Here is a 25,274-nt window from a genome sequence, read left to right as displayed (position 1 = left end):
CATTTAGCATACTTTTAGGCAAAGCATTCCAATCCTCTATGTTATAATTTAAAAAGGAATGTATTTCTGTATTAGAAAAATGCCTTTGAGGCTCTATCTTAAAACTATGTTCTTTTCTACCCAGATATTACAGCTATTGTAACTTTTCTGAAATATCTTATCATGCAGCATACCCAAGGTAAGATTGATGGATGCACTTTAAGCCTGCTGCATCTTCCTTGATTCGAGTGATTCCCAGCCCGATTTTTCAACATTTCAGCGGTACAAATTTCAACTTTTTGAAATTTCCCATTGCTAATCTTGTGGCTAGTTGTTAGACTATGTCCTATTGTTTAATATTCCTGGTAAGATAAGAATATATGAGGATAAGGATGCTATTATTTGAGAAGAACAATCATATTGATTAAGTGCCAAGAAAAATAAATCATCGGAAGTGATTCTGGGTATTATTTTTACATAGTACGTTTCTAAATTAAATTTAGCTTTTGTAATTGCATCAAATCAAGATTGACTGTACTGAGTTTAATCATATTTGACTTGTTATACGACGATACGTACTAATATAAGGAAAACAAACTCAATAAATCTACAAAAATGAGTATTACAATGGCTGGTCAGAAAGAAATTTTTTTTATTGAATCTATGTTTACATTTGGATTTATTCTCTTTCTCAACATTTTTTTGTTTTGTCATCAGCAAAAGAACATATAAAGTGGATGATTTACCAACACATGCCACATATAATTGACCATGAGAAAAACATGGGTTTTCTAGATTCAGACCACAAACACTCAACAATTGGCCTTGTGATTTGTTAGTCGTCATGGCAAATCCAACACGAATTGGAAATTGAATTCATGTAAACTCAAAGGTCATATCGGTTGGGATCATGAGAATGCTCGGAATGAGAACTTCCTCATCTTTGAATTTTCCTGTGAGTATAGTCGCGTGAATCACATTGATCATCAGTTTTTTATCACCAAATGCATTCCATTGTATAGGTTAGGTTCATTTGGTTTCGAAGCATCCTGACCACCAAGCAACTTTCAGCTGTAAATTGTGTGGTGGTGAGCCAGGCACATCCAAGGAGTTTAAAAATTCAGATGGATAGTTGGTGACTTCATCTTCGTTTGTTAAAAAGTCAATATATTTGAATGAATGCAGAGTACCAACGATTTGATTCTGAATTACGAAGTTTTAGTCTTCCACATCTTTGTTCTTAGCCGCCAAAATTGCTCGCTCACACAACCATTTGTGATGATTGTGGTTATCAATGATGTTTGGGAACCCTTTGTTGATGAGCTCATCTTTCGATGAAACAAAATTGCAAAAACTTCAAGGAAATGAAATCAATCCATTTGATTCATTGACAGGAATACGGCCATTACCGATAGTCAACAATTGCTTAGAGAAAGCAACAGCAGATGGATCCTCCAGCAATTAATATTCATTTTGATGAATCTTTAAATGGAAACCTTCCTGCTCATAAGGAACTGAAAATATTCACTGATATGATTAAACTCTTTGCCAGAATCTTAGCCACAAGGAATCGAGATGGTTTTTGCCATATTTAATCAACCATTTCAATCTTGCAAATCTTGAATCGGTCAAAGACATAGGCAAGTGGACCATCAAAGAATAGAAAGAAACCTTTGAAACAGAGGAAGCGAGTCACACCTCCATTTTTTAGCTTTCACGCAGTAGAAAATAAGGTGTTTTTAAATACACAGTTCCGTCAATAGGCATTGATTGAGTGCAAAATGCATGTATTAAATGTGACAGAACGGCCAATATAAGTTCAGGCTTATTATTCATTTATAAAAATCATGGCTAACTAGCCTAATGGTGCCAATGGCATGATGCATTTTCTTGGCAGAAATTTTCACAAATAAATTAGAATGTCATAGAAATAAATTATTATACATCTTGATAAAATGTATTTTGATTCCTATGACAATTATGCATGCAAAACTTAAATTTTTAATGGAGCTGAACTAAATGAATTTATAGTGATTTTTCAGAATACACACTAGCAACATTTATCACAGCTTGTAAAATTACTGGGTAAATTACATTTAACAGTAAAATTATAAACTAAATATGTACAAAGTGAAGCTACTTGTAAAACTTCCACTAAAAGTTTGTGTGAAAAAACCTTTATTTTTCAACAAGCCACTAAGAAAAGGAAATCAATGTACATTAAAATGGCTATATAATATGACCACTGCATGGAAAAAAAGTCATATACTACCTTGATCAAAAAGTTCCCGGAATAACCACCTTGTGGCGCTCCCATCGTTCCGATTTGAGTTCTGTTTTTTTTGTTAAATTGGTACATCTGTTGTTGATATTCCCTTTAAATCTTAGTGTCATAACTTGACATTTGCAAAAGTTACGGTCGGTTTTCGGTATGTCCATCAGTGCTTCCTGCGATTTTTCCATTACTTCCTCTCGGCTGCTAAAACGCGTTCCCCGTAATGGTTTTTTAACTCGATTGAACAGAAAGAAGTCACAGGGAGCCAAATCAGGTGAATTCGGTGGCTGTTGGATGGTATTTGTTGCATTTTTCGTCAAAAAATTACGAATAATGATAGCACTGTGCGACGGTGCGTTATCATGGTGCAAAATCCACAAGTTTCCTGCCCACATTTCTGGTCTCTTTCGGCGAATTGCTTCACGCAAACGTCTCATAACGCCCAAATAATACTCTTTGTTTACTGTCTGGCCTTCTGGCAAAAATTCATGATGCACTACACCGTTGTAATCCATGAAAACCGTCAGCATTGCCTTCTTTTTTGACTGAAAACGACGTGGTTTTTTTGGTCTCGGCTCATTTGGTGAACGCCATTCACTTGCCTGATGTCTGGATTGCGTGTCGTACTCATAAACCCACGTCTCGTCTCCAGTAATGATCCTTTTGATGAATGTGGGATCGGATTCAGCCTCGCAAATCATGTCTTTTGCGACGTCAACACGGTCTCTTTTTTGCATGAAATTGAGGTCTTTTGGCATGCTACACGACGGAAACCCAAATCATTAACCACAATGTCTTGGGCGGATCCATAGGCAATGTTCAAGTCCTCCGCTATTTCTCTGATGGTTAATTTGCGGTTATTGACCAACATTTCTTTTACTTTATCAATTTTTTCACCGACTTTCGATGTCGATGGTCTGCCACTGCGTTCATCATCTTCGATTGACTCACGACCACTTCTGAACCGCTCGTGCCACTGGTAAACGACCGTTTTTTTTAGAGAATCGTTGCCGAAACACTTTTCCAACATTTCCAACGTCCGTGCGCCACTAAATCCGTTTTTTACGCAAAATTTAATACAAGTTCGTTGTTGAAAATTTAAATCCATTTCTGCAAATGTAAAAAATCGCCAACACACACAGAGATAGATGTACTCTTGGCTACGTAACTTTTGCAAATGTCAAGTTATGATACTAAGATTTTAAGGGAATATCAACAACAGATGTACCAATTTAACAAAAAAACAGAACTCAAATCGGAACGATGGGAGCGCCACACGGTGGTTATTCCGGGAACTTTTTGTTCAAGGTAGTATGTACACACAAATATATAATATTATATATTTGCTACATAAGTAATATAGCAAAGAATACTACAAATGATTTTCACATGGTATCTGAGCCATTTTTGTAGGAAAAAGCCCAAAAGTTTCCTACAATAGAGAACAATTAAAAATTAATTTATAGATTATTTTCTTATTCCAAAACAATAAAAAATCTAAATTGAAAAGTATATTTTGCCCCTGATGCATCTGTTGGCCAAAAAAAGTTGCCATGATGACATTCCATCACTCATCAAGGTGATGTGGGTCACACACTAGCAGCCCTAAGTGCATAACGAATTGCGTTGCTTATTAAAAGTTTTATTAACCAATGCCACAGTAACACTATAATCGGCAAGCTGAGGACACTTAATCATTGACTAATATTGCCTCCAAAAGACTGCAAATTTAAGTTCATTACTATATGATGAATTCTATGCTCAAAGTACACTGCTTAATGCTTATGAACTCATATTTAATCTCCAGTGAGTGATGCTCCAAAGAGACATTTGGTTTCCAAAAGTACTCAGAGACAATAAGAGTCAGAATTCTATAGCAAAGGAAAAGAAACACATTCATTCAATACTTTAATATTTTCTTGTTCCATGTTATTCCTTGATAGAAGGCTCCATTTTATTTACATACATAAAAATGACTCTTCACACCTCCTGTTACGTGTCCTCATTATTTGTGAGTCCCCAGGTTTAATATCCTTTAGATGGTTTGTCTTAACTTTCCTAAGCGCTATTTACCTTCCAAAATGTCCACATTCACACAGAATTTCAATTCTATCCTCCCATGCATCATCACCTACCATTAATGCTTATACTGCAAGACTACTAAATGGTCTGAATTTTTTTGAGATGGAAATGAAGTCACCTGCCATCTTCTGGATTACCCCATATTTTCAATCACGGAATGCTGTTAAAATTTAACATGATGATTAAACTCAATGTTCACCATCTGCCTGACCTCAAATTATAACTTTTTCTATAACAGCATGTGACGTCCACATGCTGTGACATTAGTACTAGAAGAAGTTTTATCTTGCCTATCAAACCAACACCCTCCCCAGACTAACCCTTGACGTGGTTGAGGGCTTGTGCATTCCGATGACCCCTAGAGCTGTGCTGGTGGGAGTTATAATAATTGCCCTTGGTAGGGTCACCCATGCACGATAGGTCAAAGGTTAGGAGCCAGATGAAAGTTAGTCCACGCAGCAGCTGTTCCTCAGTGAGGCGGCTGGAATGGCATCTGACCCCAGTGGGGCAGCCAGAAAGTGATGGTGTCACGTTAAAAATACTATTAAGGAAGGCAATAGGAAACCACCACAATTATCATTCCCAAGATAAATATGATAGTCACTACAGATGAGCCCTGGCAGCAACGGGGCTCGGCCCAATCGGCCGTGTGCCGTTCCTAGCAGCGAAGGAGGCAAGGCTTCCACGGTCATCATCCCACGAAACCCTTGCAAGGGAAAACCAGCAGCATCAGGACAGATGACGCAGGAAAAGAAGACCGAATTAGTTAGAATAGGAACGTGGAATTTTAGGACAATGATGAGGACAGGGAAATTGGAGAATGTTAAGCGAGAGATGAAAAGGGGAAATATACATCTACATCTACATCTACTCAATACCCCGCAAGCCGCCGCAAGGGCGTGTGGCGGGGGGTGCTAGGACACCACCCATAATTTAGAAAAGAAAAATAAAAAAGAAAAAAAATAAAAAAAAAAAATCGCATGCAATAACAACAAAATCATATATAAAAAAAAAAAAAACATGGCATACATTCATGCATGAACACTTACACCCCACACACATGCAAACACTCAAACTACCAACTAACATACACATGCACCTGAAAGTATACCTAACATCTCTATAGTGTTTAATTTTGTTCCGACTTGTAAATTCAAAGTTTTTAATATTTCTAAAGTGACTTCGGTTTCTTGCTATTATGATTACTGATTGTTCGGGGAAAGAATGAGTATTTGTACCTATCTGTCTTGGAATCTATCTCCCTTAGTTTATCTTTGTGGTCTGATCTACCTAAGTAGTGTGGGGCCATTATAATTCCTTCAGTGTCATATTTAAACTCGTTTGTTCTGAACCTTTCTAAAAGTCTAAGCCTCGCTTGTTCTCTCCGCACTTCAAGTGGTTCCCAGCCTAAATCCCCTAAGAGACCTGTCACACTTGTGTTTTTATCATAACAATTTTTAACGAATCTAGCGGATTTTCTCTGGACTTTATCTAATTCTTTTTGCCAAATTTTCTCCCACGGATCCCAAATACTTGCGGCATATTCCAAATGAGGTCTAACTAGAGCAAAATAACACCTCTCTTTAACTTTTTCATTACATTTCCCCACCACCCGTTTTATGAAGCCAAGTTTCTTTAAAGCTGATCCGCATATTGTCCTGATATGTGCTCCCCATGAAAGGCGTGGTGTTAGAACAACCCCCAAATATTTAACTTGATTTGCCGTAGTCAATACTGAACCCTCTATTTTGTAGTTTATATCCTGTTCCTCGCTTCCTTTATTCCAAAATTTCAAAACTGCACATTTATCTATATTAAGTGTTAATCCCCATTTAAATAGATAGATAGATAATAATATAGATAATTTACGTCTATGCGAGGTGAGATGGAAGGATTGCGGGGATTACTGGAGCGATAATTATAGAATAATATAGTATACAGGGGTGGGGACGAGAGCCAACGAGGGGTTGCCATAGTATTAAATGAAGAGGTAGGAAGAAGCGTAGTCAACATAGAGCAGGTAACGGATAGATTATTGCTAGTAGAGATAAAAGCAGAACCGACGAACTTGGTTATTATTCAGGTATACATGCCACCGAGCAACCATAAGGAAGAAGAGGTCGATAGGATATACAATCAGTTAGAGGACATAATCGCGTGTGTTCCCTTAGGGAAACATTTGATAATCACGGGGGATTGGAATGCGACGGTAGGCGAAGGAAGAGATGGTGACGAGGTGGAGGACTATGGTTTAGGCACGAGGAATGACCATGGGGAGAAAGCAGTTGAGTTCTGCAGGAGACAAGGGTTAGTCATCACCAACACTTAGTCTAGACACCACAAAAGACGCAGGTATACATGGAAAATGCCAGGTGACTCAGAAAGGTATCAGCTAGATTATATCCTGGTTAGACACAGTTTTAGGGACAGTGTGAAAAATTCGCACAGCTTCCCGGGAGCAGATGCGGACTCTGACCACAATTTAGTTGTTATGAAATGTAGTGTCCGTTTCAAAAAGATAAGGCAGGGGCGACGAGTTAGAAAATGGAATGTAGAAGCTTTAATGGTTTGAAAAGGATGGAATACAAACAGGCGGTAAAGGAAATCTTAGAGGATGGTAAAGAGCTAAGTACTATCGAAGAAAAATGGGAAAGTTTCAGGAAAGGGTTGTCTAAAGCCGCAAAAGACACTAATGGAACTGTTAACGCTAAAAGGACTAGGAAACCATGGATCACGGACGAGAGGATTACAAAGATGGATGAGCGGCGAAAATGGAAGAATGTAAATACAGAAAAAGGCAAAATGAAGTACAAAGAATTGAACAATTAATTGAGGCGGGCAACAAATAAAGCAAAAGAAGCATAGTGGAAGACGCAGTGCGTGGATATGGAAAGTCTGCAGAGGAAGGGGGAAATCGGTGCGCTGTACAACAAAGTTAAATCGTTATCGGGAAATAAGAAAGGGAGATCTATGCTAGCAGTTAGAGATAAGGCGGGTAAGGTAATAGTTGACACAGGAAAGATCCAAGAGAGATGGAAGGAATATATAGAAGAACTGCATGGTAAAGAACTTAGACCAACAAAGTTAGGTATAGAAAATGAGCACGACGTATAGGAATATAGCTTAGGTCCAGGCATACTAGACGATGAGATAGAAAGGGCATTCCGGGAGATGAAACTAAATAAGCCCGTGGGGGTGGATAACATTCCCGCGGAACTTTTAAAATGCTTAGTAAAATGTGGAAGGTAGAGGCTGCATGGGCTGATCTGTAGTATTTATGAGGAAGGAATCTGGCGGGAAGACTTTGTGAGATCAGTTTTAGTTCCTATTCCGAAAAAGGTAAAGGCTACATCATGTGAGGACTACAGGATGATAAGTTTGATATCCCACGCAGCTGAAGTTGTTCTCAGGATCATAAACAAAAGAATAGAGAGTACTACTGCATAGAGGCAAATGATTACTTAGGGGATGATCAGTTTGGGTTTAGGAAGGGGAGAGGTACACGCGATGCCATTGCAGTAATGAGATTATTAATCGAGAGGAATATAGAACACAACCAGGAGGTACTTGCCTGTTTCTTAGATTTCGAAAAAGCATTTGATGGAGTGAATTGGGAAAAACTAATGAGTATATTGCAGAAAATAGGAATAGATTGGAGGGAAGGGAGGCTAATCGGCAACCTGTACATGCCGCTGACTGCTCAGGTGTGGGTGGGAAACGGGGAGTCCGGATGGGCAGTGTTAGGAAGGGGTGTAAGGCAGGGTTGCCCATTATCACCGTTGCTGTTCAACCTGTATGCAGAGGGAATGATCAAAGAGGCATGAGATGAACTGGAGGTAGGAATGAAAGTGGGCGGGGAATTCATAAAATCAGTTAGGTTTGCTGATGACCAAGCTTTAGTTTGTCAGTCAGCCAAGGGGTTTCAAGCATTGCTGAGTGTATTGGGAATTCAGTGGGACAGGTATGGGATGAAAATCAATATTAATAAAACAAAGGTTATGCGATTTTCTATAAAGAAAATGGCTAAGCTAAACATTAAAATCGGAGGGCTAAACTAGAGCAGGTAGAACAGTTTACGTATCACGGTAGTGTTTTGGACCAACATGGTCAAAGTAGTAGGGACGTAAGGTATCATCTAGATTATATTTTGGTTAAACATAGGTTTAGGAACAGCGTGATAAATTCACACAGCTTCCCGGGAGCGGATGCGGACTCTGACCACAATTTAGTTGTTATGAAATGAAGCATCCGTTTCAAAAAGATAAGGCAGGGGCGGCGGGTTAGAAAATGGAATGTAGAAGCATTAAATGGATTGAAAAGGAAGGTATGCCAATAGGCAGTAGAGGAAGTCATAAAGGATGGTAAAGAGCTAAGTACTTATTAAATAAAGAATACAATGCATCTTTCCACTCTCCTTTATTCACAAACAACCATTTTCAACGCTCAAGTGTCATCATCAGGTACATATTAATCAAGTTGCAGTCCATTTATATACCATTCATGAGGGAGAGGAGGGGTGGATGAGAGAGGGAGGAGAAGGAGGGGAAAGAAAATGGGGTTGCAATCATCATTGATGGGGAGGGGGGAGAGGGGTGTTAAGCATCAGGAAAGGTGATTGGTTGGTTTACAGTGGGGTGGGGGGTTTGTCGGGTCTCTCTGTGAAGGAAAGGGGTACTTCCAGGATTGGGGAGAGGTATTCAAACAATAAATTGTTAACCGAATGACCCGTTTTTAAATTCTTCCTGATTTCGAGCTCTCTCCCCACTTTTCCATCCTCCTCCCTTTTTCCATCTGGTGTAAGAGTTCCGGGTTGAAATCACTCCCATGATTTTCTTCCCATAGACGCTTGGCAAAGTGAGATTGCTTGAGGTCACAGTTCCTGAAACAGCGTTTGTGTTCCTCTGCCAGTGTTTTTAATGATCTCCCCGTTTGACCTATATATATAGCACTACAGTCCCCACAAGTTAACTTATAAACCCCACTTTTATTTTGTGCACATATTTTGTCTTTTGTAGTGTTCAAGAATGATTTTAAGTTATTAGTATTGTAAAAAGGTATTCGAAATTTCTCCCTAAGAAAAAGGTTGGCTAACTTTTGTGAAATCAATCCATAATATGGGAGTTTGCACCATTTCTAACCTATTTCCTCCACATTAATAGGTTTGAACAAAAGATTGTATGCTTTGAAGTAACATTTTCTTTGCAGTGTTTTGTCAATTAAATTTTCTTTGTAGCCATTTTTCATTGCTAAACCTTTAATCGTTTTGAGTTCTTTAACAAAATTACTTTTGGAAAGAGGAATGGCCAACAGTCTGTTTAGAAGGAAATGTGAAGTGGAAAGCTTATGCGATACGTGATGGCAGGAGTTGGAGGGGATGATGTGGTCTGTGGTGGTACTTTTACGGAAAATTGCAAATTCAAAGTCCCATCCCTTTCTCGAAACTGTGATATCTAAAAAATTTATTTGATTATTATGTTCTTTCTCACAAGTGAAATTGATACTTTTGCATTGGGAATTCAGGTTGTTCATAAACTTTTCTATCTGCCTATCAGTGCCTGTCCATGTAGCAAAGATATCGTCTACATATCGAAACCAACAGTGAATATTCTTGGTACAAATTGAGGGGCTGTGGAATATTTTACTTTCAAAATCGTCCATGTACAAGTCAGCAAGTAGTGGTGATAAGGGGGACCCCATGGCTAATCCTTCAACTTGTTTGAAGAATTCATTGTTATATTGGAAATAATTTTGTTCTACACACAATCTCAAAAGTGACATGAACTCACTGAGGAAGGGTGGTTCGGCCCCAACACTTTTTAGCACTCTTTCCGCCACTACCAATGCTTCCAAAACCGGGATATTTGTGAAAAGGTTTTTGACATCAAATGACACTAGGATATGTTTGGAGGGCGGCGGACCTTTCTTGGAGAGCTGTGCTCAGAAATCACTGGAAATTTTCACTCCTAACTTAGATTGGAAATTTGTCAACTCTCTGAAGAGGGAGTTCAAAAAGGAGGCTAGTTTTCTCGTGGGGGTGGATACACTGGAAATCACTGGCCTAATGGGAATATTTACTTAATGAAATTTAGGAAGGCCAAAAAATCTGGGAGCCCTCGGATTCATCACTATTGCTTTGTAAATGTCACTTTCTTTGAGGATATTAGGGGTGGTTTTTAAACACTTAATTAACTATTCTTTGGAATTTCGTGGTGGGGTTATTTGGGAGTTTCACAATTTTTTCACTGCTGATGAAGTCATAACACTTTTCTATAGAGTCACTTTAATTCATCACTACCACTGTGTTGCCTTTGTCTGCTTTTTCAACGATCAGATTGTTGTCTTTCAAGAATTTTTTGCATGAGATGATCGAAGTTAGCTCTTGAGAATAGAACCTACTTTTAGGGAAGTCCACATTTACAAAGGATTTTAACTTCCTAGCTATGATCGTCTTTTAGCCGATGTCTTTCTTTCTAAGAGAAACTTCACAGTCCATGGCTAAATTTTCCAAGTCTTTCGTTCCAATTGGAATGTTGGGACATATTTAAAACCATGATCAATTAAGTTTTTGTGCTTGAAGTCAAGTTCTACATTTGACATGTTAACAACTCTGTTGTGAAAGACGTATGGTGTAGCCTCCGCAGTGGGCTTTTTTGAGGAATGCTTTAACCTTTCAAGAAGGTCAATTTTATCACAGATAACTAACCACTTCTTGTGAGCAATACCACTGCTTTTTTGTCAAACGTAGTCATCCACTAACGTCCATACAATCCAACTCAACTCTTGGCACAGTTCTGGGTGTAACAGGAATCTGTAGTGGTTGATGTTGTTCCTCCTTGCGTACCAGGTTTGCAGTTCTTTTTTCACCCATACTCTCTGTGCTGCTCGGGCTGCTTGCCTCACCGCTGTTGGTGTTCAAGTTGACATAGTTCGGGATGAGTCCAAGATAGATGCATCTGCTATAGAAGTAGATATTCAAATCCATTACTAAAAAAGAAAGAAAGACTCGTACTTTTCCACAGATTTTATTATACGGTACAACGCGTTTCACCGACTTGCGGCATCATCAGGTACAAATTTATAAAAAAAAAAGAGCAAGCATATATACCCTCAGGACAGAGTGGGGGCGGGGAGGGTTGGAAGGATTTGAGAGGGGTGGGGGCTCGCAGGTGCGTTGATGGATTGTTTTGACCATTTCCAGGCTAATTTCTCAGAGAGGAGTGGGGTGGGGTATGGGAATAATTGCTCATTACAAAGTGTCATGTTGGGGTTCACCAAGTGCCTTCTAATCTCTAATTGCTCGAGAGCATCCATTTTTAATCCTTTTGGGAGTGTGTGTAATATCTCTGGGACAAAGTCACTGCTGTGGTTGAATTCTAGTGAATGCTTGGCGAAGAGAGAGTTGTTATTCTGATTTTTGTGACACCTAGCGTGTTCCTTGACTCGTAACTTGATATTCCTGCCGGTCTGACCGACATAAACGCTGTTGCAATCCTCGCATTTCAGTTTATAAATGCCTGATTTGAGATGGCTATCCTGGGTGTCTTTCCCATTGGCTAGAAGTTTGGAGAGGGTTATGGGTGGGTAGAAGGCTGCTTTGAGAGAGGTGGGTAGGCAGTTGGAAAACAGTCCCCGCACAGTATCGAAATTTGTTCCGGCCGCAAGAGTTGTCAACCTTAGTCACCATACGTTCACTGAGGAGGAGAGTAATATCTTAAAGAAAGGGTTGACGTTTGCTCCCTCTAAGAAAGTTTCCGAAGCTGACATTAAAAATCCAGCCGCAGATTGCGAGGTTGCCCTTCGGAATCAATCTCTGGCTACCAAACACCAAGTTGCTGAAATCATCATGTCCTCATTGAAGGAAGCAGTGCCAACAACGACCTGCTTTCCCAGCCTTCAGCAACATACGTCCACCCTCCGACGCCTGAGGAAGACTATTGGCAAGGAAGACCTCATCATCCAGAAAGCTGACAAGGGATCTAGTGTCGTAGTGTTGGATAAACGAGTGAATGTGGAAAAGTGCCTTGAGTTCATCAACAACAATCCTATTACTCCGTTATCCAAAGACCCAACCGCGAGTTTCCAAAGTGAAGTGAAACGTGCAGTGTCCAAGTGTAAGTTTTTAAATGCTAGGGAAAAATTTAGTTTAATCCAAATGAACCCCTCCGCCCCCAGGTTGTACGGACTCCCCAAATTACACAAAAAAGCCATACCTATTCGGCCTGTCATCTCAGCTGTGTCCGCCCCTTCACACCTTCTGGCACGAAAATTAGACGTATTGCTCCGAGATCTCAGAGGTTTTAAACCTAAATATGGAGTTAAAAACTCTATAGAGCTAGCCCGAAAATTGAAAGATATTGATGTCCCGGAAAAAGCGAGGCTAGTCTCCTTCGACATTAGCAATTTATTTACTTGCGTACCAATATCGGAAACTTTGCTTAGGGTGGAAGAACTACTCAAGGATTCCACCATTGCCCAAAATATCTCAGATGAATTGGTCCCCCTCATCAAAATGACAGTTAACCAGAATTATTTTAGTTTCAACCACACCCTTTACAGCCAAACGGATGGGTTAGCTATGGGTTCCCCACTGTCCCCCTTCCTAGCCGAAGTCTTCCTCAATTCTGTAGAAGAACATCTTTTTAAGGCTGACAATCAGCATAACAAAAACGTGGGCTATTGGTTTCGTTACGTTGACGATATACTATGCCTATGGACCGGAACCAACCGACAGACTCCTTCCTTAATTTCCTAAACACTCTTCATCGGAATATCTCCTTCTCCATGGAAAAAGACGTCAACGGCACCATCAACTTCCTTGACTTGACAATCACAATTAGGGATAATAGACACGAATTTGCAATTTATAGGAAACCCACATATACAGACCATATAATTTCTAATGATTCCGCACACCACTTTTCTCACTTTCCGCCCTCCACTCCATGATCCACCGCCTCCTACACATCCCCCTTTCCCCCAAAAACTTCAAAATTGAACTTGTGAATATCACTAATATAGCTACCAACAATGGTTTCAACCCCAAACTAGTTGACACATTACTACGGAAAAAACAAAAAGCAATGGCCATAAAAAGCATTTTCGTATCTCAGCCCGCAGTATCTAAAGATTTTAAGTGGTGCTCGATCCAGTTTCTGGGAGATCTTTCATATAGGATTTCCAACTGCCTACCCACCTCTCTCAAAGCAGCCTTCTACCCACCCATAACCCTCTCCAAACTTCTAGCCAATGGAAAAGACACCCAGGATAGCCTTCTCAAATCAGGCATTTATAAACTGAAATGCGAGGATTGCAACAGCGTTTATGTCGGTCAGACCGGCAGGAATATCAAGTTACGAGTCAAGGAACACGCTAGGTGTCACAAAAATCAGAATAACAACTCTCTCTTCGCCAAGCATTCACTAGAATTCAACCACAGCAGTGACTTTGTCCCAGAGATATTACACACACTCCCAAAAGGATTAAAAATGGATGCTCTCGAGCAATTAGAGATTAGAAGGCACTTGGTGAACCCCAACATGACACTTTGTAATGAGCAATTATTCCCATACCCCTCCCCTCTCCTCTCCGAGAAATTAGCCTGGAAATGGTCAAAACAATCCATCAACGCACCTGCGAGCCCACACCCCTCTCAAATCCTTCCAACCCTCCCCGCCCCCACTCTGTCCTGAGGGTATATATGCTTGCTCTTTTTTTTTTTATAAATTTGTACCTGATGATGCCGCAAGTCGGTGAAACGCGTTGTACCGTATAATAAAATCTGTGGAAAAGTACGAGTCTTTCTTTCTTTTTTAGTAATGGATATTAATTACTTCCATGAAGTGAAGCCTGAAACAATACAATATATAGATATTCAAAGATGCCACCCTCTACTTGAAGGTCAGTGTCCGGCAGAGTTTGGCCTTTTTCACTATACTTGCGTTTTTTAAATATTCAATTGTTCCCAGCTCAACTCGTGGAAATTTATGTTTATTAAATGAAAAATACAATGTATCTTTCCACTGTCTTTTATTCATGTACAACTGGTTTCAACGCTCAAGCGTCATCATCAGGTACAAATTAATTAAGTCGCAGTCCATTTATATACCATTCATGAGGGAGAGGATGGGTGGGTGAGAGAGGGGGGAGGATGGGAAAGAAAATGGGGTTGCGATCAGCGTTGATGGGGAGGGGGGGAGAGGGGTGTTTAGCGTCAGGACTCTTACACCAGAGAGAAAAAGGAAGGAGGTTGGACAAGTGGGAAGAGTTTGAAATCAGAAAGAATTTAAAACCGGGTCATTTGGTTAATGATTTATTGTTTGAATACCTCTCCCCAATCCTGGAAGTACCCCTTTCGTTCACAGAGAGACCCGACAAACTCCCCACCCAACTGTAAAACAAACCATTCACCTTTCCTGACGCTTAAAACCCCTCTCCACATCAATGCCGATCGCAAACTCATTTTCTTACCCCTCCTTCTCCTCCCTCTCTCACCCACCCCTCCTTCTCCTCCCTCTCTCACCCACCCCTCCTCTCCCTCATGAATGGTATATAAATGGACTGCAACTTGATTAATTTGTACCTGATGATGACGCTTGAGCGTTGAAACTGGCTGTTCGTGAATAAAGGAGAGTGGAAAGATACTTGTATACTTCATTTAATTAGCATGAATTACCACAAAGTTGACCTGGGAACAATTGAATATTTAAAGCTAAGAACTAACAAAGAAAAATGGGAAAGTATCAAGAAAGGGTTGTCTAAAGCCGCGAAAGGCACTCTTGGACCCGTTAATGCTAAAAGGACTAGGAAACCATGTATCATGGGTGAGATGATTACAAAAATTGATGAGAGGAGAAAATGGACGAATGTACACACGGAGTTAGGCAAAATGAAGTACAAAGAGTTAAACAATAAATTGAGGCGGGCAACAAATAAAGCAAAAGAAGCATGGTAGAAGACGTAGTGCGAGGATATGGAAAGTCTGCAGAGGAAGGGTGAAATCGGTGCGCTGTACAACAAAGTTAAATCGTTATCGGGAAATAAGAAAGGGAGATCTATGCTAGCAGTTAGAGATAAGGCGGGTACGATAATAGTTGACACAGGAAAGATCCAAGAGAGATGGAAGGAATATATAGAAGAACTGTATAGTAAAGAGCTTAGACAAACAAAGTTAGACATAGAAAAGGAACATGACGTAGAGGAAGATAGCTTAGGCCCAGGCATACTAGACAATGAGATAGAAAGGGCATCAAGGGAGATGAAACTAAATAAGGCCGTGGGGGTGGATAACATTCCTGCGGAACTTTTAAAATGTTTAGGAAAATGTGGGAGGAAGAGGCTATATGGGCTGATTCGTAGTATGAGGAAGGAATCTGGTCGGAAGACTTAGTGAGATCAGTTTTGAACAAGTTGTTCAAAGGATCATAAACAAAAAGATATAGAATAGGGCAAATGATTACTTAGGGGATGACCAGTTTGGGTTTAGGAAGGGGAGAGGCACACGTGATGCCAAGGCAGTATTGAGATTTTAAATTGAGAGGAATATAGAATACAACAAGGAGGTATTTGCCTGCTTCGTAGATTTCAAAAAACCATTTGATAGAGTGAATTGGGAAAAATTAATGATTATATTGAAGAAAATAGGAATATATTGGAGGGACAGGAGGCTAATCTGCAATCTATACGTCTCAGACTGCTCAGGTGTGGGTGGGAAACGGGGAGTCCGTATGGGCAGAGTTAAGAAGAGGTGTAAGGCAGGGTTGCCCATTATCACCATTGCTTTTCAACCTGTATGTAGAGGAAATGATTAAAGGGCATGGGAAGAACTGGAGGTAGGAATGAAAGTGGGCGGAGAATCTTAAAATCAGTTAGGTTCGCTGATGACCAAGCTTCAGTTTGTCAGTCAGCCAAGGGGTTGCAAGCATTGCTGAGTGAATTGGAAATTCAGTGCGACAGGTATGGGATGAGAATCAAAATTAATAAAACAAAGGTTATGTGATTTTCTAGAAAGAAAAAGGCTAAGCTAAAAATTAAAATTGGAGGGTAAAAACTAGATCAGGTAGAACAGTTTACGTTTCTCGGAAGTGTTTTGGAGCAACACGGTCAAAGTAGTAGGAATGTAAGGAGAAGAATGCATTAATCAAAGAGGCTTTCCCAAGGAGGAGGGAGTTGATGACAGGGACGTTGAGTAAGGATATTAAGAAAAGACTCGTAAAAACTTTGATATGGAGCGCAGCAATATACGGTGCGGAAACGTGGTCATTGAAGCAGGAGGATAGATGTAGACTGGAGGCTTTTGAAATGTGGGTGTGGAGAAGAATGGAGAAGGTGAAATGGACAGAGAAGAAAACAAATGAGGAACTACTTGGTATGGTGGGCGAAGAGAGGGATTTGTAGGGAGAAATCCTAAGGAGGCAAGAAAAATGGATGAGGGGTGTATTGACTGGTAGTGGGATGCTGAAAACTGTAATAGATGGGAGAATGTTAGGCAAACGAGGAAATGGCAGGAACTGGATAGCGATGTTGGACGGGATGAAGGGAGGAAGAAAGTACTCAGGGATAAAGAGGGACCTGATTTAAAGTAGGATACTGGATTTTGTCAGGAGTCACAAAATATTTATTTAGTAGCTGTGCCAATCGAAAAACCTACCTTAACCGATAGATTACTTAATAATAATCAAACCAACATTTGAGTTGATAACTAGGATTGTGCTCCACTTCCGTCAGAAACCTTCACCTCTGTTTTTAGCCTTTAGTGTTAACTCAGTAAGGTTTACTCCTCCCCATGCTAACAATTTACCTATTTAGATTCCCTTCTATGTAATTTGGAAATCCCAACATATGCACTAATTTCTTCTTGATGGATTAAACTCCTGAAGCAAGTCCTTTGATATAATTTAATATTTTCTCAACATAGACATTGATATTAATGGTTTAGATAACACACTCTTGTCTCACTTCTTTCTATATTCTTGTTTCTTCACAGCTGGGCCCGGATTTATTTAACTCTTTATACATGTTATAGGTCACACTTATCATTATTAGAAATTCCTAGGTCTTTTGATTGACATTATTGAAGTTTACAGATCCAAAATTTCCATGACTATATTGGCCCTTTTCTACTATTATAGGTATGAATATCTTTGCAGGCAAAATAATCTTATACGCCAGGATGAGTACACTATTTAAGATGATATATTTAAATGCAATATATTTCAAGTGCTCCCATAAGAATGAATTAGGAAAGCTATAGCAATATGAAAACAAGTATTGATTAAATAATAAAGGCATTTTTTTCCTAGGTCTGAATAAAATTGGGGAAAAAGTTAGCACTGTGCTGCTGTTATCAAACTTTCTCCATTACATTCGGCCTACACAGATATCTTAATTATTATTTGCTTTTTTGCTGGTTACCATTCCATGAAGCTGTTCTTTCCAAACTGTTGAAAATGACACTGAATATGCAAAATCGGCTCACATTTTTAATCTATTTTAGCAACAATATGGATGACAATTGATAGAACATGGGCTGCAATGTATACACATGGGCTGCAATGTATACATGACACACACTAATAATTTCGCAGTAACTTAAATTATATTTTAATTTCAATTCACATCTAAGTTTTCCACTATATGTGGCATTTCATTCGAATTTGAGGAAAGTTCGCCTGAATTGGCCAAATCAATCTCAAGCAATTGAATCTTTTTTCATAAGATAGCTATCCAATAAGCATTAACAGAAGTACAGTAAAGGCAAGTGTTTGCGCTCTATTTTCATATGGGAGATGATGAAATAATCGTGAATTCTTCCTCCCAAGTTTTATCCTGATTTTAGGTTTCTACCAATAATTTAAATTTTACAATTGTTGACCATGTGAAGATCGCCACACTTTAAGAATATTGCATTAAAGGATCTACAGCACAATTATCATCGGGAAAAACAATAAATGTCTGCCTATGGGCGGAATACAAAGATTTTACAAAAAACTTACAAGCTTTCGTAAAATATTATAAAACAAACTTAATCATTAATTTTATTCAAATTCCACGACTTACGGCAGTTATAAAAACTGTGCATTTGATATACTTGGAGCCAGGGATATGTGAATTTAATTATTTTATAAAGTGGGCTGAATGCATACAGAGGTAAAGAGAAAGTTATTCACTTTCACATAACTACACTGTAGGCTCTTTTGTATGTAATTATGTTTATGTAACTTCACTGCTAAGTTCACTGTTAAGTGTCTATAACACCTACAGCCATAGTTCTTTGATCGCGATAGAAAAGGTAACCGGTCGAATCCATTGGTATACCAGTTTTCATTTAAACCTTAGAAAATTATTAGCAAAATCACCTTTAGGCACGAGGTATCCCTTCATATGTCGAGAGATGTTGATGAAACAGCTTTTAAACTTAAACAAGATTTCACCCAGAGAATTTGGCAGAACCCGTAGGCATTACGACATTAAAAGGTTCGTATCAATGGCGCTCTTCCAGGAGTATCACTTCCGGTTTCCGCCGTTTTCCTTTGATAAACAAAACATGGCGAACAGTCATTGTTGCCAAATGTTACATGATACCCCGTACATTACTATTTTATTGGTAATCCACGTATCTGTGTCATTAATATTGGTATTTTTTACTTTAAATGTGGTTTCAATCCCATTATATAAATTAATAGATTCAAAATCAGTATAATCTTTACTTTCCAGAATTATTGTTTTGTTTGATACTGCAAAACAGGCAACAGTGAGCCATGTGCTTGGAGCGGCTATCTTGATGTCCAATACATCATACTATGTGATGCTTTCGGTGTTTTTGTCATCCTTAATTGTCAGTTATTTGCCATCGAAATGAGCCAAGATGTATGCGTGTCAGAGAGTCCTCCAAGTACATACCCAATTGACTCTGATCCCTCTAACTGGAACAGTTGTGGACCTGAGTCTTCTGAGCCCCAAAACTCACTGGTTTGGGGCAGGCTCATCCCCATGTCTGCTATTTTGAACAATGACATTATAGGTGTGTATCATTGTAGATTTTGAACTAGTTATTTAACATAATGATATTCTTGGATTAAAATGTATTTTTATTTCTTAGAGCTGGAAAATGATGCGTACACATTTGGAAGACTATCGTCATGTGACATAGTGTTTTTCAAAAACATGAGCAATGACAATCTTCAGCTTGTCAGTAAAATTCACTTCAAGTTAACTCGCGTGCAGCTTGCATCAGTTTTTGTGGTCTACCTGGAAGACATGAGTAGTAACGGAACTTACGTGAATTGTAAAAAAATTGGCAAAGGCAATAAAGTTCCTCTAACAAATAATGACTTAATATCTTTAGCTAAGCCCTGTATAGAAGGTAAGATAAAGCATTATGATTATTTTGGCATATTTAAAGCCTCTTTGCATGTCATTTAAATATGCGTTTATGGTAGTGTACGCCTTTACGAACTGTCTGAGAGAACAGCAGTCGATTTTCCCGGAGGAAATCCGTAAGAAGTACATCATAACAATGGAAATTGGGGCAGGTTCCTGTGGAGAAGTTCGTCTAGCCTTTGATAAGGTATTTAAGTGTTGTGCCCACGATAATTGCATGGTACTGTGATGATAAGCGTAGAGATAATAGTGGGCATTGTACAGTAAAAGTGGGCTATTTTTTTCAGGGCTCGGGGAAGGCTGTTGCCATGAAAATAATACGTAAGAGTTTCTTTAGCAATGGTGGCCTCAATGAGCCCTCAAAGATAATGAATGAAATTAAGATCTTAAGGGCTCTCTCTCATGTAAGTGTGCTTATATTTTGCACTGCAAGTTAATCGGATATTTTTGTAACATATTCACTTATAGATAACTAATTAAGTAACCATAAATTGGCAGGACATTTTTTACTGTGATAACAACCTTCGGATTTCATTTTTTCAGCCTTGTGTTATTCACATAGAAGATTGTTTTGATACTCGGGAGAGCTGCTATATGATCTTAACTTTAGCAGAAGGTGGAGATTTGATGAAATACATTCTGAAATTGCAACATCTGTCTGAGAGAGAGGGGAAGCAAATATTTTATCAAATAGTTTTGGCTGTGCAGTATCTGCACTCAAAAGGAATTACCCACCGAGATTTAAAGGTGAGTGAGCCACAGTTGACTTCCGACCGTAAATTGTATTTATAGTAAATGGATTTTGGTAATCCTAGATGAAGATACCAATCTAATTATTAGCCTGATGTGATTCTAGAATACATATTATCATGATAACGGAATAATTTATCTAGAGGGAATTCTTGTTATTTGTGGGTTAGTGGGGAACTAGCATGTATTTAGGGAAGGTGCACCGCTTGTATAGAATGTGGACTTCAGTGTATGCTGTTGCTATTATTATCATAATCAGCATTAGCTCTTGATAATGAGAATAGCCTTGTCTCAGTGAAAATGTTGAGTAATTACTAACAAGACTTGTTTGATGTGTTGTGCTGTGGCTATCATGCTGACTTCCCACCGAGAGGGCCAGGCTTCAAATCCCAGCGGTGTTGAATATTTTTTCAGTTGTATCTCGATCCCTACTTGAGGTGCTTAAAGGAGTGCCGGGTTTCTCTCCATCCTTTCCTGTCCATCCCTAATGGCACAAATGACTTCAGCTGTCCGTCGCCTCCCCTAAAAACTACTACTTGTTTGATGTGAATATAATTCACTCGTCGACTCTAAGGGAACATATGACTTATGAATTACTGTGAAATACCTGAAGTAATCTAAGATGAAACTTTTGACCTTATTAATTTTGTATGTAAACCTCTTTATTTCAGCCACAGAACATACTATTGGTTAACCAAGGACCCAATACTCTGATAAAAGTAGCAGACTTTGGTCTTTCCAAATCATTTGACTGGTCACACCTTGGGACAGGGTTTTCTCATTCAGGAAGTTCCGAAAGAATTCGGTGTGGAATAATGCAAACTATTTGTGGCAGCCCATTATATGTGGCTCCGGAGATTTTAGAAACTCGTGACCCCAATCATGGTGGTTATACCCATTTGGTGGATATATGGAGCATGGGGGTAATTTTGTATGTATGGTAAGTAGTGAACATGTTGGAGTTTTCCCATATGTTTGTCCAGGCCAGTGAATCCAATAACTTAGGCTACTAACACCCTCCACTAAGCATTTTGATTTTGGGAATCTGCAAATATTTGCTTTGATTTTTACACTCCATGTTCAGTGATAACTCAATTAAAATGGCTGTTTTAAATTGTCTTTCATTAACACCCGAAATTGATTCAAAACTTGTGTACTTCACAGTTTGATTCATTTCTGGAATTTGCATGGAAAGTTTTCCAGCTGACCGGATGAAAGAAAATTTTCAGCTGGCCGGATAACTTTTGTTTAAGGCTGTGGGTGATGGGAGATCAAGATTGAAACATGTGTAGCTAAAGCGTATGGGAATTATAGAATCGTGCATCACAACTATTTCTTAGTGAGAAATGTGAATAGATATTAGAATTTAATTTGTCATGTGAACCAAAAGTCCTGTATCATCATTTTACCAAAATATGGTATGCTGTGAGCATGGAAACAACCACGCACACTAGCCACAAAGAGTTAAAGGGCAAGATGGCCATTTAGGGAAGAATTTTTGCATTTATATTATTGTGATATTTGTTAAGCAAGCATAATATCATTTCATTCTCTTTCCATCAGTTTGAGTGGATGCCCTCCATTTTTGCCATCGTCTTCATATGAGAAGGAAGACATATCAGGAGAGGGTGAAACAAGAAGTGTCAACAATAGACGAACACTTCAATCTGCCATATTGGCTGGAGATTACTGCTTCCCCAGAAGGATGTGGAATCATGTCACTGATATTTCTATAGATTTGATCAAAAAAATGATGACAGTTGATCCAAAACTTAGGATAACCAATGACAGAATCTTGGAACATCCATGGATGCAAGTACGTAGGGTGATTCTTTTCAATCGGCCAATAAATATTGGAAATACCATCTCTTCTACTATCTCTTTGTTTTCCCTGTCCATGTAACGGTATTTTCCTTTTTAACCTCCAGTAGCTGATTTTAAGGGTAACTTTCTTCTGAGTCTTCTCACCAAAGTGCCACCAAAACTTCATATAAATATCCACTAAGGCAGATGCTCACACTTGCTAAAAATAAATAAAATATCATCAATGAAGACATTTCTGTGAATTATCGAGAGTTGAAATAGATGTTCAAATTAATGCCTTTATATAGTTAAAGATTTAATTTAACGTAAATATTTTCTTATTTTGTGTAGAAGATGTAGTGGAGTCAATTTTAATTATCTTAAGTTTCATGATTTGGCCATTATTTAGTGAACTCTGTTTCCTGTGATGCGATGGCTTGCTACCGTAACCCTCCTCCAGATATCAGGCAGCAACCCAAAGAACTAATCTCTAGTCATGCAAATGTCACCTTCCTGTTCAATGTGCGCAAATCCCTCAGTGTCTACCACCTCCTGCCAATTCAAACCAACAATCTTCCCTCCCTCCTCTTCAGTACACCCCCACCCTCCCAACAACTACTTCTCACCCTTACTTCTTCAATTGGCTATATACACATGCCTGGACAAAAAAGTCAACCCTCACTTGAAATTGTTGCACCTTAATGAGACTTACGTGGTGAAAACAAAACAATTCACTAAAGTCATGAAAAGTTTTCTTTCTTTAATAATGGAGCAGTTTCCGTGCTGGAAACCTTATTAATTTTCCCCATACCACTGTATTTTGATGAAATTATTAAGTTGAAGCCATCCATATGACCTCACCTCTATCAATTCTCAATATATTCATGAAGCTGATCACTAAGTGTTACTTAAACCGTTAACTTCTTATTTGTATAGAGCTAAGTAGGGAGGTTTTAACTGACATTGATTGAAGGAAAAGGTATCTGAAGAAAATGTTCTTGTCTCTCAATAACCATAAACTGCCAAATGTGTACTTAAAATTATTATCAATATTGCTCAAATAATTTTTCTTTTCTTTTTCCAGGATGAAGAAATGAAATCTCAGGTTGAAAACCTGATGTCTAATGAGAAAAAGAGACACTTGCATGAATGCATTGGTAACAGTGGTTCCTCAAATGATGTCAAACGAAAGAAGATAATGCCATTTATAGATTGTTTGCATTGATAAATTGTACCTTGAATTTTTAATGATCTCATTGACCATTTTTATATGTGTATGCATTTCGAAGTGAGGATGTTTTGATAAAACACATATTATTTATTTATTTTTTTATATAAAAACCCAGAGAGATAAATGGTGTTTGAAGTCATTATTAGTCACACTCAGAAGACCTTCCTAATATTTTGTTATATTAATTAATATCATAATATATATAAATCGACACTTTCTATGCTATTATATTTTGTAATCATTTTATTATGTAGCTAGATAAGTTTCATAAATAAACATTTTGTATTGAATTATTACTTTACTTGTTTTTTTAAGTTATTATATGGTTAGATTTATTGAATAGCTTGGAGACTTATTTTATTTTATCTAGCATTTGAAATATGTAATCCAGAACCTAAATTAACTAGACATATAATGTCCCTACATTTGATGTGGGCGTAAAATGTAATGGCAGTGTGTTATTAAGCAATTAAATCCCTAACCTCTTGTGCTCTTTCTTATGAGTCCACATCAAATTGACAGGAGAGGAAAAAAAAAGATTTTTTACCTTAGAACTAGATGTTACAGGCATCTTAGAAGGTCAACTCCTCATGATTAATTTTTACTTTTTTATGAAGCATTTATATTATGCTGATAATATGGTTGTAGAGACCATAACATTCATAGAGATATTACATTTTTTCATTTAGCACAACATTCATATACAATCTGTCTTATTGGACTAATTTTTATCAAGTATTGGTTGAGTCCCCATTAGTTGTAATCCATAAATAATGAACCTTGACATGGGTAGGTGTAATCACTTAGCAATGCTTAGTGAGATTAAGGTTTAGTGATTCAAATATTTTTATAATTGGAGTGAACCTGGCTAATAAGAGTAATATTTTAGCATACTTCATGTAGACTTGTCTCCTAATTTGACTAGGCACCTTGTTAAAGTCTTTTGGATAATAACCTGCCCCTGTAGGAGCAGGTTAACAAACACAAAACCTTGGATGGGAGACACTCCTATCACGTCTCTGGAAACCCTCAACTAAATCCAAGGTATGTGGTTTTTCAGTTACGAACCAGGTCTTCCTGAGACGGTAAAGAGAAAGAAGCTAGCCTCCTTACCCTGATGTGTGAATTTCACACTCGGTTGGGTTTAGTATCAGATGAACTCAACCCTCATCTATCAAGCCTACCTTCAGGTTCATTGCTGTGAACTAATACTTTTTATGGCCTCCATGCAATACAAGCACCTATGAGCATCAAAATGCTGCCCACAGCTTATTACAATGGCTATAGAAATTTAAAGACATTAATATTTTCAATTTCATGATACACACAAGATTAGTCCCTTTAAATGTTTATTCCAGTGCCTTAAAAATAGTTTCATGTTTCAAATTTTAGGGAGGGATGACATGGTTTACTGCCAGCAATCATTAACAGCTATGCTTCATCGATTAATATTATGCAAAAAATAATGAACACACTTCCTGATGATTGATGATGCCCCCAGCATATAATTCAAAATATCTAAGAGACACCAGGAATCTGAAAAACATTCCATGACCAATAAAACCTGTTAATACCTGTTGAGCAGACATGTTCATATTTAAATTAGTTACTTAAGTGCATATGTATCTCACACATAGGAGAAATCAAATTAAATCCTCAAGAAAGCATTTCTCACAAACTGTCCTACTTGAGTGGATTATTCCTGTGTAACTTCAGAACTTTTTAATCTCTATCAATAGTCAAATACTTCTATTTTATAGGGCTGGTGACTGCTGA

General features: G+C 38.4%; 1 protein-coding gene across 1 annotated transcript; it reads left to right on the top strand.

Moving 5' to 3' along the window:
• Positions 1 to 19,090: 19,090 nt before the first annotated feature.
• LOC139692275 (serine/threonine-protein kinase Chk2-like) lies at positions 19,091 to 23,658 on the top strand. Its single transcript, XM_071590356.1, has 8 exons — positions 19,091 to 19,355; positions 19,434 to 19,697; positions 19,774 to 19,901; positions 20,002 to 20,118; positions 20,258 to 20,461; positions 21,136 to 21,404; positions 22,028 to 22,280; positions 23,352 to 23,658. Exons 1-8 carry the CDS (start codon positions 19,190 to 19,192, stop codon positions 23,490 to 23,492), a joined length of 1,542 nt encoding a protein of 513 aa, XP_071446457.1. The 5' UTR covers positions 19,091 to 19,189; the 3' UTR covers positions 23,493 to 23,658.
• The last annotated feature ends 1,616 nt before the right edge of the window (positions 23,659 to 25,274 follow it).

The sequence above is a fragment of the Hetaerina americana genome, unplaced genomic scaffold, assembly GCF_022747635.1.
Source record: "Hetaerina americana unplaced genomic scaffold, ioHetAmer1.1.p SCAF_4, whole genome shotgun sequence".
Taxonomy (NCBI): Eukaryota; Metazoa; Arthropoda; class Insecta; order Odonata; family Calopterygidae; genus Hetaerina; species Hetaerina americana.
This window is presented reverse-complemented; position numbering and strand designations above follow the sequence as displayed.

Coding starts and splice junctions, on each gene's coding strand:
- LOC139692275 (XM_071590356.1), top strand. CDS start 19,190: ATGAGCCAAGATGTATGCGTGTCAGAGAGTCCTCCAAGTACATACCCA. Junction 19,356..19,433: donor TTTGAACAATGACATTATAG/GTGTGTATCATT, acceptor TTTATTTCTTAG/AGCTGGAAAATGATGCGTAC. Junction 19,902..20,001: donor TTCGTCTAGCCTTTGATAAG/GTATTTAAGTGT, acceptor TATTTTTTTCAG/GGCTCGGGGAAGGCTGTTGC.